This window comes from Atractosteus spatula, chromosome 11, assembly GCF_055471065.1.
Source record: "Atractosteus spatula isolate fAtrSpa1 chromosome 11, fAtrSpa1.hap1, whole genome shotgun sequence".
NCBI lineage: Eukaryota > Metazoa > Chordata > Actinopteri > Semionotiformes > Lepisosteidae > Atractosteus > Atractosteus spatula.
Genome location: NC_142716.1, coordinates 49258836 through 49271975, shown reverse-complemented (window position 1 = coordinate 49271975; position 13140 = coordinate 49258836). Strand labels below are relative to the sequence as shown.

Genomic DNA, 13140 nt, shown 5'->3' with positions numbered 1-13140 from the left:
TCTGGACCTATTTCTGGAGAGTCCTGGGTTCAAGAGACCACTTTTTTACCCCAGTTACTCCGGCCAGCTCTAGGAATGTAAGAATGTGCAGTGGCATTACTGGGAGTTAATCTGTGAAGGACTGGAGAGCCCAAACTGGGAGGATTCTTTAGCCTCAGCTCAGTTAGAGCAACAGAAATTAAGAAAACCTTGGAATTCAGCCTGATCTTTCACCGTGACCTGCTCTTCGAAAAGCATGCACCTTAAGGCTCACTTTCAACATAACATTTTTGACAGAACTCATCTTGCAAAACATAGTATTTTATAAAAAGGTTCCTATAAAATGATTCACACTAAAGTTCTCAGTTTGTGGAGAGCAGGTTACCTATTTTAATTAACCTGAACTTTTTTTTCCCACACATTTATGAATGAAATTAGAACAAGCACACATACTGGTGTTAACTGATTATGTGGTCATAATAATGGGGGACTTCCATGTGGAAGACTACAGCTGGATTTCATCAGTGAGGAAAGATGAGGCTGGAGAAGTCAAGCATGGGGAATGACTCAGATATAAACCTGATCACAGCACTAAAAAGGTGGGCAAGATGTCCTTTTTTTCTGGGTGGAGCTCAGCACAATAAGCTCCGCGACCCTGCCATGGAGCACAGGAAGGGAAAGAAGCTTCAAGCTACTTCTGAGCCGATTTGTCCTCCTGTGGGTAAACCCGCACGAGCTGGGGCGCTGCTCTGGAGTGCACCTGAGGGGAGTCAACTCTCTCCCACAGAGTCGGGAAGCCAACGCCGGCCCCCCTGTCCTGCGCCCCCACTCCCCACGCCCCGCCTTGGCACTGCAAGGACGCGTTGCGTCCCGCGGTCTCGCGGGCACGACAGGAAAAGAGATAAGGGGCACAATGGCAGAAGAAGGGAAGCAGGCAGCTGTGTTTTAAAAGGGAACAGCACACTTGGGCCAGGCTTGTGAAGCGGCAAGTTCCTTTTATATAAACGCTAGAAAGGCACAAAGATGTGGCTGTTTCCTAAGCACTTTTCAGTGGTCCAAGGTTACTTCCGCAGAGCATTGTTAGAGCGTCTTCTGATCTACTGAGGTCACAGTTTTCTGAGCACTGCCTGGCTTCCATCGCCAGCAACACGCACTACAGATGGAAACGGCAAACACCACCCTCCGTCCAAAACTTACATCTGCTCGTATTTAATGTATCTGCCTCGGCTAGATCTTTCTGTAGCTGGTGTTTTGTTTGAAACTTAAAATATCCGCACCAGTGGTTTGCTCTACACCTAGTTACCATGGCGATTTCAATGGGAAGATGCAGTAGGGCGCCTGGAATGCACACAGCTGTTGCTGTCAGCCAGAGAGAGAAAGTACAAAACAACACAAATACACATCGTCCCTGACAGCTTCTGATCCACCTCTCTTTGCTTTTTACAGAGATGCAGACATAAGGCTTGCCACCCTGCCTCTTAATCCAGTCACTTGCTAGGACAAAGAATAAATGAACCAAAAGGTGTTATCGTCAAGCTAGTTTTCAATTAATTAGTTCCTAACCTAGTTTCAGATACAGGTTGCCAATAAATCATGACCAAACGAGTTATATGGGCTGAATGGCCTCCTCTTAGTGGAGGGACCAGTAGGGGGCGCTCACCCTTTGCTCTGTGTGGGTCCTTATGCCCCTGTATAGCAACGGGGACACCATACTGTAGATGAGGTGCCGTCCTTCAGACGAGATGTGAAACCAAGGTCCTGACTCTCAGCGGTCATTAAAAATTCAGGGTGTTTCTCAAAAAGAGTAGGGGTGCTAATTTCTGTGTCGTGGCCAGATTTACCCCCAACCTCTACCAGTCTTGGTCTCCTAATAATCCCCATCTCTGTACTGGTTTCATCACTCTGCTCTCCTCCCCACTGAGATCTGGTGTGTGGGGAGCGTTCTGGCACATCATCCAGGTGGGGCTGCACACTGGTGGTGGTGGAGGGGATCCCCATTACCTGTAAAGCACTTTGAGTGGAGTGTCCAAAAAAGCGCTATATAAGTGTAAATATTACTACTACTACTACTACTACTACTAATATTACATATATATGATTTTTAATTATTATTATTAAAAATTGGCTGCTGTGTATAACAAGCCATCCAGCTAGAGTGAAAGTCCTTTGTTAGCAGGAAGAGGCACAGAGCTGCAGTTTCCCCAGGCTGAAGCTGCAGGTCGACAGCAGATCCAGGGAGCTGACCCACGAACAAAACTCATCTTCTGCCACTAAATACAGTAACGCCATGCAGCAAGTCTGTGCTCTCTTAACTGGAAGAGGCAGATTCCTAATCCTACCTGTTCAAAGACTGACGTAACTGAGGGCAAATTCCTAAAGTTGTCTGGGTACAGCTCGCGCCAAACTCGACCTTTTCAGGGTGTCTATGTTTTTATGTGGGGGAGGGGCGTTCTCCACACATGTGAAAGGGGTGTGATGGCTGTATGCATATCAACAGGTAGCTGAAAGAGCTACAATAGGTGCGAAAAGCTGGCTGTAAACTTCTGAGGCTAAGTACAGACAGGTGTGCTCAGAACCAATTCAAAACATTTCTTTAGAGCTCATCAGCAGCCTTCTCTTCATAACACTCACCCCCATTCCAAAGCCCCAGACCCATTTTACAGTTTTCTGTATTCTGTATTTTTTAATCCACATAAATTCTGAGCTCTGCTAGCTCTGTTTTGCATAGTTATACTATACAGGAAAAATACCTGGAACAATTGGACTGTGCATCATGGCAATTCAAGTTTTTGTTTTCTTTTTAATTATTTTTCCTAAAAATGATTTCCATTTGTTTTTCCCTTAAATACTGTCGGTTACAAGATCTTATTAAAGGTGAAATAAGGTCTGACATGATTTCAGCCTTTACATCAACATAAGCTGAAACTTCAAAAAGGGTGTGTAGACGTTTGATGTCCACTGTATTTAGGAAGTTCTGAATTTCAATTCAAATTTCTGGAGCTCAAATCAGAACCTATGAAACCTTTGAAAGTTTACAATGGCAACCATGCAAGTGCCCTGCCATTTTCCTTATCCCCTTAGCAAGCACGGACCTCTCTTTGCCCCGGTTAGAGCTGTGTCTGTCCTGCTCACCATACTTCTCTGTGCTAATCCACTCTTTTCTTAGGCGTTACAACACTATCACAGTTTCATCATTCCTAAAGCCTTAATAAGGGAAACATGATTTCTCTGATGGTTCAGTTCTGTAAGCATACAAACAAACATAATAATAAATAAACAACAAGTGCCTCTTTTGCAATTTCCAGGTAAAGCCCGTATCAGTCGGCAATAAATGTTACAAAGCTTTTAAATGCTGCGGAAACATGCTACTGTGAGGCTAGTGAGCCCAGGGCACTGTGCTCTCCAGAAGGAAGAACCGATGCTACTGAAGAAGGAGAAAGTGGAAATCTGCACGGATGCCTCCATGCTCTCCAGACCACCAGACGGGCGATTCCCCTTCAGCAAACACTTGTTGCCCAACATGTCCAGGCTGGTGACCTGACCAGCACTGGCCATGTTTTGAGCTCGGCGACCCTTCAGGTAGCGTATAAAACACTGACTCTTCCTCGCGTGAATCAGGCACAAGAAGAGCAGGCTCATCAGAAGTCCGCTCTGTTGCAGCTGGACACATAGAGAACCGAACGCTGGCTGGACTGGAAAGGGTTCAGTCCCATGGGTCTGTTTGGGTGGCTCTTCCTCAGCACGAGCTTGTTCAAGGCCTCCCTGCCTTGTAATAGTAAGCTGGAAGCTAAGGTGAGGGATGCCATTAACAGCTGTAGCAAAGGCACAGCAGGAATATCCAATGGTGCAGCATGACCAGCTGAGTTCCAACTCAAACAGAGCTAGAAGTTTATCTCAGTGGGCAATACGCATCATTCTTCCATATTCTTTAATTCTCCAGTTTATATTTCTCTTCCCTCCTCCTTTTGAGGGCAACACAGACATGGAGCAATCAGCGCTGCCATCTGATCTTTTTGATAGTCTGTTGCTCAGTATTATTTTTCACAATCCCTTCAAACAAGCTTATTTAATGAAAATACGCTCCCCAGCTTCATGGGTTTAATGGATTTTTGTCTTTTGTTCATAGATTCTGTAAAATGCGCTGAAGCTCTGACAGCACATTTTTAAAAATGCTGACACGAGAGGGAAGAGGATTTTTGTCAGCGTAAGGCTATCCAAGCTTACAAAACAGCCCGCAATGTCTTTTAAAAAATATCTCACTCTACAGGTGAAGTTTGAACTTTGCATACCTTTTAAAGTTTGTGAAAACTGTTTATGAAAGGCTTTTCAAACAGAAAAAGTCAAGATCCATACACAGCCTACATCTCGGTTTTTATGCATTGTTGATCACGTAATTCGCCTTTCAAAAAATGTTTTAAAACTCTCTCATTAGTTAATACCGGATTACTGTACAGTCAGTCCAGCACAACAATACAAATCAAAAGAAATAGTTCAATGTACAGCGTTTAAAACATTCATAAACGAGCTGTTCTACCACTGCAGTGCAGCCTCCAATTTTTAACAAAGAAAAACTGTTGGGGTGATACAAAGAGCCAACGGAGCACAAATTAATACCATTCGGCCCATTTATCATGTTTCTTGAAAAATGCCAAGGTATGCCTTTCATCAACTTGAGTGCCTTGTTCCATACTCCCACCAGTCTTTGTGTACAGACGTGCCCCCCCCCTTCACTCAGTGATAAGTGCACTTCTCTGTAGTCTTCCTTTGCTCCACGGTCTTCACTTAATCATGGCCTTGAGGATTCTGAATACCTCAATCTGATCACTTCCAGTCTTCCCAGTTCAAAACTAAAAAGGGTCAATTATTTTCATCTGTACAAGCAGGAAATTTCTTCAAGTGTGGCACTGTATCTGGCCACCCTTATCTGGAATGATACCAATGCAGCAATTCTTGAAGCCCCAGTAGTATCATGCTGTTATTGCAGATTCAGAGAACTGTACCACGTTGGTTAAGCAAGACCTACATTTTCTAAAGCCATGTTGACCATCCCCTATAATTTCCTCGAGTGCGATTTAACTGGAATTAGGAACTGTAGGTAATGCGAAAGGATATTAAAGTAGATCCAGCTCTAACTGGCAGCCAGTGGAGGGGTCTCAAAACAAGGGTCTGTATTGAAGGGTCTGTATTGTTATGCCATGTTTTGTTTCAGCAGGACCACTGGAAGGCCAGACTAAAAAGCTGTGACCTCAACTCTTTGAGAATGATGTAATGCTGTCTTCACTGAGGTATTCTGAGGGGGGGGGGGGTAGGGGGGAATTTATCGGGCTCCTAGACATCTTTCTCCTGTTCGTCTTTGATAAACTAATGCTTTTCTTTAAACTAGACCTTTTGCCTACTAAGGGCAGCTGCACAGCCTTTAATATAATTTCACATCTGGCTTTGAAACCGGGTATTTCCAGGCTCAAAGACAGATTATACCAGGTCTATGAGCTCATAGGCTTTTTTTTTTAAAAAAAGAACATGATGAATTTAAAAAAGAAAAGAGTTCCTATCTGAACTACAAAATGTAAACAGCCTACGTCTTCAGTGTTTTTATTTTACATACATTTAGAAAAGAAAAAAGGCATCATTTAAAAATCAGGATTCATTTGGAATAATATACCACCATATGGTACCAAAATGGAGTCACGATTTATAGACATTCGCATACCACGATAATCCAGAGCAGATGTCTTCAGAGGCTCCATACAAGTGACGCATGAGTATTAATGAAAGCAGTATAGCTTTGACGGGCCTGATCAGAATCACAGGTCCTGATGATCAATGTCATCTTTCCTAAGGTCCTGCAGGAGACTCTGGTTCATTTCAGCAGGATGAACTGCTATCGTAAACAAAAAGCAGAGGGATATTGCAGCAAGCAGACTAGCTCCCCACCGCCCCATCAGCGAGACACTCACCAGTCTGCTTTGTTTTACTGTGGGGCACAGCAAAGGCTCAAAGGAAAGCCCGTGCTAGCCCTTTTCTTTGAGAGGCCAAAAGAAAACTTTACACCTAATAAAAAGAGAAGAGAGACTGATAAAGAGGTGTGCCTGCAATATCAGCTTCTCCTGCCATTAGCAATTGACGGAAAGCATAATAAACACTGAACGTGCTTTTCAAGCAAAGCGAACAAGCCCATCTGTGCATCTGATTAAAAACACAATTTAACAATCGTGTGCCAGGAAAATATGTTTGTGAGCTGCGTTTTCCCACAATGCAGTCTTCTTCGAATTCATCACGCGTCCTTTTTATTTTGTGAGCGGGTTAAACTCACACCATAGGCAAAAGTCGAGATGAACCAATCCTGACATGTCTGGGGAACAGCGCAAGCTCTGCCTCTCCGGAACACCTTCAGATTAATATCCGGGTCCTGTTAATTCCCGATGACTGATCTGGCTGTAGGGAAATTTTGTAAAGGAGGGGGAAATCGGGGCCGTACCTGCTCCAGGCCGGCCTGCCTCTCGGCAGCATGCGCCCTCTCCAGGTCCACCCGCGCCCTGTCCATCTCGGCCCGCAGCCGGCCCAGCGCCGCCTCCTGCTCCTGCGTGGCCCTCTGCCGCTCCTCCTCGCGCTGCAGGCTCAGCTCCAGCAGCTGCTGCTTCCGCTGGGCGCCGGCCCGCACGAGCTCCTCCCGCAGCCGCTGCACCTGGGCCTCCAGCGCCGCCACGGCCTGCGGGAGGAAGAGGAGGCGCTCAGGGGCGATCCCACCGTCCCCGGCGGGCGGGAGATGGGCGCTCGCGGCCGCGTCCTCTCGCAGGAGGAAGCAGCCAGGCTAGTTCCCAGTCTGACGGGAGCGATGCGCTCAGACACAGGAAGGGAAGTGAACACAGAGGAGACCACGAGAGTGGTGTCATTCAGGCATCAAAGATCCTGAAAGGCATTGATGCAAGTTGAACTAGACTTATTTTTTAACACAAACCAGCCACCATACAAAGACCTGATGAAAGAAGAGGACATCTGGAAGCATTCAGGGCAGAAAACAGGGAAGTTTCTTTACAGAGACTGGAACTAGCTCCCCAGCCATGTCGTTGATACTTATTCCACAGGATCCTTCAAGAAATGACTTAACTGGATTGTTCAATCACTCAGCTACAAGCAAGCAAATGAGCAGGATGGGCTGCATGACCCGTCCTCATCTGTAACATTTCATACTCTCTCGTTTTCTGCTCCACCATACCCCCTCAGACTCTGTCACCTCGAGTCTTGGAAAGTACAACACCAGTCGCTGCAGGATGAGGCAAAGAAAAACACTAATGCAAAACTCCTTCCCAAGAGTTCACAACCCTTGTGTTACACTTCAGATTAGAGACTGTACAAGGCATGTGTATAGAATTACTGTAATAGAGTGACATGAATGTGATGAAAACCAAGATTTACTATAGATTTACTAGAGACCCCTAATGCTAGACTATGGGGTATATAAATCCTCTTTATTCCATATATAATAACATTAATGGATTTTTATAATGGAGACCTAACTGAAGTCTTACCAACGTATAGCAATGTAAATTACAGAAAAGGCATGTTGATGCCCTTAGGATGTAGCGTAAACTTGGTAAGACAAGACCACGAAGCAGTGAGAAATGATGGTGCATCTGAAGTTAAAATACTGGAAAACCAATGTAAAAAAGGGAATTACAAAGCACAATACACGACAACCTTATAACTGCAGTATTTCCTCCTAAGGATGGCAGAACACCGAGAGGATACCGTTAGAAAGCAGATTTGTGACATTTCTGAATGTAATGGCTAAAACATGGCCGAGCCACAGAGAAACAGGCCACTGGATCGTTCAGTGAGGCTCTGGGCCGACCCGTTCGGGACTGGCGCAGTCCTGTGAGTTACTGTGCCGCTGAGATCACAGGCATGCAGGGCCACTCCACTTGGCTCTGAGAGAACGGGCGGCACCCTTTGGATCTGAGTCCCAGAGCTCTAAACCAGAAAAAAAAGAAGGACAAGGCAAAACAGGGGCTCGGCGTTCCATTACATCAAAGGCCAACAATCAGCAGATCAGCACAATCAAATCCCGGGCTTGAGGTCACTTGCTCATGAGTTATGGAAATTGTTGCCACATAACTTTTCTGAGGAAAACCAGGGACAGACATACGGCCACTCGCCTGTTCGCCCACAGCCAGCTCTTCAGTATTCATTGTAATCCTCTCTTTGATACATCCACAATGCACAGCATTAAACGGCACTCTCTATAAGGAACACAGAAAGCCGGCCCCATTAGAAAGTCAATTGGTCGGCATGAATAGATGTTTGCTACAGCCACTCTTAAAAAGCCACTGTTGCAGTGACCTTATGCTCGACCTTGAGTGCTTTGACCTTTCAGAATTGATTTTGCTCAGATTAAAGCCTTTGATTTAATACATGGCTGTAAATAGAAAATTAAATTACATACCGAGACGATAAGCAACAGAAAAAGATTATTAAATGATGATTTAAAAAATGTTGTTCAGCCATACAGTTGTCATTTAATAAACACCTGAGCTGGAGCGATATTTTATTCAAGACGACACCTACAGTATTAGAAATATTTAAATGGCTTATTTTTCCATGTAGAACCTGTCATTTCACACAGATGTAAAAAAGAAACCAACCGCTGCTTAAAAAGACTACATACTGGAGAAAATGTCTGTTTTCTGTAGTATTTGAGTTCCTGGTGTATAACAGAGCAACCCCCCCCCTTTCACAACCTAACAAATTATGACTTGAATACTGGTAGGTACATAGAGGTTCAGAACAAACTCCATTTGAACTCCATCTGAAATTCAACCACTCACACTACTGACGCGATCCTCAGAGGGGAAGGGATTTATCAAGTCACATGGCAGGAGGGATGAAAGAGTCTCATGGCGACTTCAAAAGAATTATCTTAGATTTCTCAGGGTTTCACAACAGAACTAGTTCCCAGCAATACTTGGGCACAGTGATTCATAGTCAGCTGCACACTGACTTCAGCGGCTTCACCTGTTTGGTCTTAACTGAAAAGATGCACCATCCTTTCCTCAGGAGTCTCTTTCCTTGTTATTGTTATACTTATTTCTATCTGAATTTTATAGCGGTGGAAATTGTTTTGCAAAAGAAATTGGCAAAGACATGAAATAACATTCAATGTTAATTATTACTATTGTTTAAAAGCACATGATGCAATGCTCATGTGAAGGTTTTAATGAATGCACTTCAAGGAACAATCAAGCTATAATTAAATTGGAGTATGAGGTAACATTTAATCTGGTCTCACAAACAATCAAACATTTAGGATTACGCAGATGGGAATTTAAAACTTCAACAAAAAAACAGCAGCACATCAGTGATACTTAAAATATCTGCAGACATATTCTTAAACAACGAGTCTTTGAGGTATTTATTAAACAAACCCCCTTTTAAAAGTAGTGATCAGCGCTGGATTTCTATTATCATTAACTCCTCATCCAAAGACACAGTAATTAAAAAGCCTATTTTTTTAATTCAAAGGCGCTTCAATGCCCTTTTCAGGATGCTTGTTTTAAAATCGGCCATTCTCTTTATTTGACAGTCCCAGAAGCCCCCAGTGGAGGAGGAGGAAGACAGGAGGGCGATTGCTGTCCTGCATTGCTGCGGTGCCGGGCCAGAACCAGGGCCTCTGGGCCTCATAGTTTTCTTTCCAAACACACTCCTGCTATTGACCAGCTCCCTAAAAATTGTGCTCTTCTAAACTAACCCTTGAGCTTGCAGTTTGGGATTTCACCACATTTCTTCATGCAAAATATCCTGACTTTGTAAGGCGACAGGTTGAAAATTAAAGGCAAAAAACGTCTTTTTTACCACTCTCTTTACAGCTAACAAGTATAATAAATAACAATGCTGAGAATGAGCGTTGCTGAGACTGTTTTTGGGAATAAGAATCACAATCAATAAACTGAACAACTATCTGCTACACCACAAAAAGATGCAGGGTTTTCAGGTTTTTCAAAAAGATTGAATGCATTTTTAAAAAAAAAGTCTTCGTGGCCTCTTTACATGTTGCACGTCTTGTCGATCCCAGAAGAAACAGCTCTGCCTGGCGTGACCGGGTGCTTCAGAAGGATTCACTGCAGGGCGAGGAAGGAAACAGCCCTCCGCTGAGGGTCCCAGCTGCAGGCCTCAGGCCTGCATGCCTCTTCTTTGTATACATACTTTGCATCTCAAACTAGGGTCAGTGCACAAGCCCAAACTGTCCAGCTTGAACCAGATCAAGAAGCTGCACCGCAACAAGCTGTGCTCTGCTTAATCTGAACTGGGAGGTACACAGACAGACCAAACACTGTAGATAAAGGCAAACTAAAATCAAAGGATTCACCAGTGAAGGCTGCTGAACATCTCCTGTTCTGTGTAAATTACAGGCAGGAAGAAAATGTCTCTTACATTAGGATACTGACTGATGAGCCATTTCTTTCCTAATTGTTGATGAAAGTCTTAAAAACACAAACCAAAATGGAGCAATAGTTCAACTTTATCTGATTGCAACTCGTTTGAAGCTCGTTAGACTGTTTCCTCTGTGTGTTTGAGCCAGGCTGATACAGGCACCGTGCCAGCGTGTTATCCCAGCTTGTGGTGCTGGACAAAGGTCACTCGCACTCCAACCGCATGGAAGATACTGGTCCAGTGTGGGGACCTCACCTGTGATAACAGTTTAAGAGTCAGCTGATCTAATTCCAGCAGGTCAGGGCTTGCATGCAAGAAAGAGGGGGACTCTAATGTAATAAAGAAAGCAGAGGTACGGGTGCATAGTGTTATTTTTACTACTGTAAGTATTTCTTTAAAGAAGGCATTACTTAGCTGTTACAAGGAAGTGACAAAAGGCTTTTATACCACAACAATGTGCTAATAGTCATCTTGGAAAGTTCAAAAAGTTTTCAAAAAATGATTTAATGATCTACGGGAAGCATTAAGCCTCAAACAGCTAGCTGAAACAGAGCATTGTGCTTGAACTGCGTAACAGGGTCTCTGAGATACTGAGAAATGTTGAAGGTGTGTGTGCTGGGTGGGGGGATTTTCCCGAGGAAGTGTTGTGCCATATCTGGAATTGATAAGCTCTGTAGCTTCAGCCAAGAATGCCTCATTGTCTGATGTCCACTTCCACAAAGTTTCCCCATGCCAGGGGAGCAGCAGCAGGTGAGCAACCCCCCCACCCCAAACCCAGCGCTGCCAGCCTGCCAGGGCAACGGTTTGGGGAGTCTCCTACAAGCCAGCTGCCCCCTTTTACAAGAAGGAGGTCAGAAAGGCCCTATCGGACTCCACAGGCGTACCTGCCTACAGAAGCCCAAGAGCTACAAACACACAGAAAACAAATAAAAAAAACAGAAATGCACACATGGGGAACCCAATCTATATCATCTCATCATTACATTAATATAATTAGCATGTGCATAATTAGCTACACTGCAGGACCATCATTAAACATTCATAGGCATAAATATCTCCTCTTTCTTGTTACGTATGCCTGCCTCCCCTAAATGATAACTTGAGGCATCAGAAAAATGCTGTGTTCGCTATTTAAAAAGCACAAATCACCAGCTAGATCATACCATTGCAAAACAACATTCCAGAGGACCATCAGGCTAAGTGTATGTATGTATGCACACACAGTTAATAATGCAGGCCTAGTCCAGATACATCCAGCACCGCACAAGGCGATGAATCCTGAACTGACGAAAACCGCATGTGCAGTATGCGCTGGGCAGAGAACAATCCCTTCACACATGATCAGCTCTTCTGACTGAAAAACTACATGAACTGGTTAAAAACCAGTGCTGGAGAATGCTGGGTACTTTCTCTTTAAGCACTTCCGAGACAAGCCCATTTGGATGGCCATCTCCCATGCTAGCACACATGCCCTTACGCACATGGCTTTAATTTCTGCTGCCTCTTATCTTCTTTTTTCAGGTATTAAAAAAAACTACAGAATAAGAATCTGTTTTCTTGCTATGCAGAAAGAAGAAACGGCCTACACTGGAGTGTCCTGCAGTGCCGTGTCTATTGAATGCAAATCAGAAGCCAGAGCACTAGACGGTTGCAGCATTCATTTCCAATTCGAGAACGGTAGCGCAATCAGAGGTCCCAGGTGGATAAAAGGAAAGCAGTTCTCTGAATATTAGCTAATGCCACATTTGCAAGTCTTCAAGGGAAAATCCTGAGCTGTTTGGGGGGAAAAAAAAAGAAAAGAGAGATCATTTCTTGCAAAACCTATATATGAATCACTTTGTACTGCTGGACTGATGGAAGCGATGCCTGGGTTGGGATTAAACTCTTTTCATCATGAAACCCCATCTGGTATCGAGACCACGTCTGTCAAAGCCTCCTTCCTTTAAAGTCCCGTTTTTGATTCCACATCAATTTATTCCGATCGCAGCTGTGTGACTTTAAAAAAACACGAAAGGACAGCACCGGCTTGAACCACACATATTCCAGGCTTGAAAGGGACTGCTATAATTAAAAACAATGGGCATGAAAGAATGATAAATGGATCTTTTTCCCCCATTTTCCCCAACAAGTGGCCTTAAGTCCAACAGATGTTAGACCTTTTAAGATGGTACTAAGCCAGAAAGCTGACATTAAAATTGGCTCCTGGGAAAGCGTGGTGGCTCAGTCTTTCACACGCTGGTGTTTCTCTAAATTATCCAGACCTCACCATTGCCCTGTTGCACAGCAATGACTAATTAGGACTTTACTGCCTTTGCTCCAGAGTAAAGAGAAGGATGGCTATCAAAACATAGAACTTCATTTATTCTCGGTTTTCTGATACCAAGAGCTTTGGTTTCTTTACAAATTCGGCTGGTTTCCTCTGCACCAGCAGAGCACAGGGGGAGGTTGTGTACTTGCTGTGTTGAAATACCCAACCTGTTCATATGATTGAAAGTCATGTACTGTAAATTGGCAGGAGTCCTTGTACTACTGCAACCTGTAATGTACAGTAGGTAATTAATCTAAATATATTAAAGCATTAGTACAGTGTGTGGTGCAGTTGATCTGTCTTAGTTGTATTTATATATTTTGATACATTCACATAAATTACCGGGTCTGTCTCTCCTTGTCAAGTTGATCTTTATACACCAGTGTCATCCATACACAGAATCAATCTGTAATCTAATGGTGTTG

The 13140-nt window shown here is 43.9% G+C and overlaps 1 protein-coding gene across 1 annotated transcript in view; it reads right to left on the bottom strand.

Annotated features, from left to right (window-relative positions):
* Positions 1-13140, bottom strand: part of cep112 (centrosomal protein 112) — a 144963-nt gene that overhangs the window by 38033 nt on the left and 93790 nt on the right. The window contains exon 21 of the mRNA XM_088927448.1: positions 6458-6688. Within this exon, the coding sequence (XP_088783574.1) occupies positions 6458-6688 (231 nt within the window). The remainder of the gene's footprint in view (positions 1-6457; positions 6689-13140) is intronic.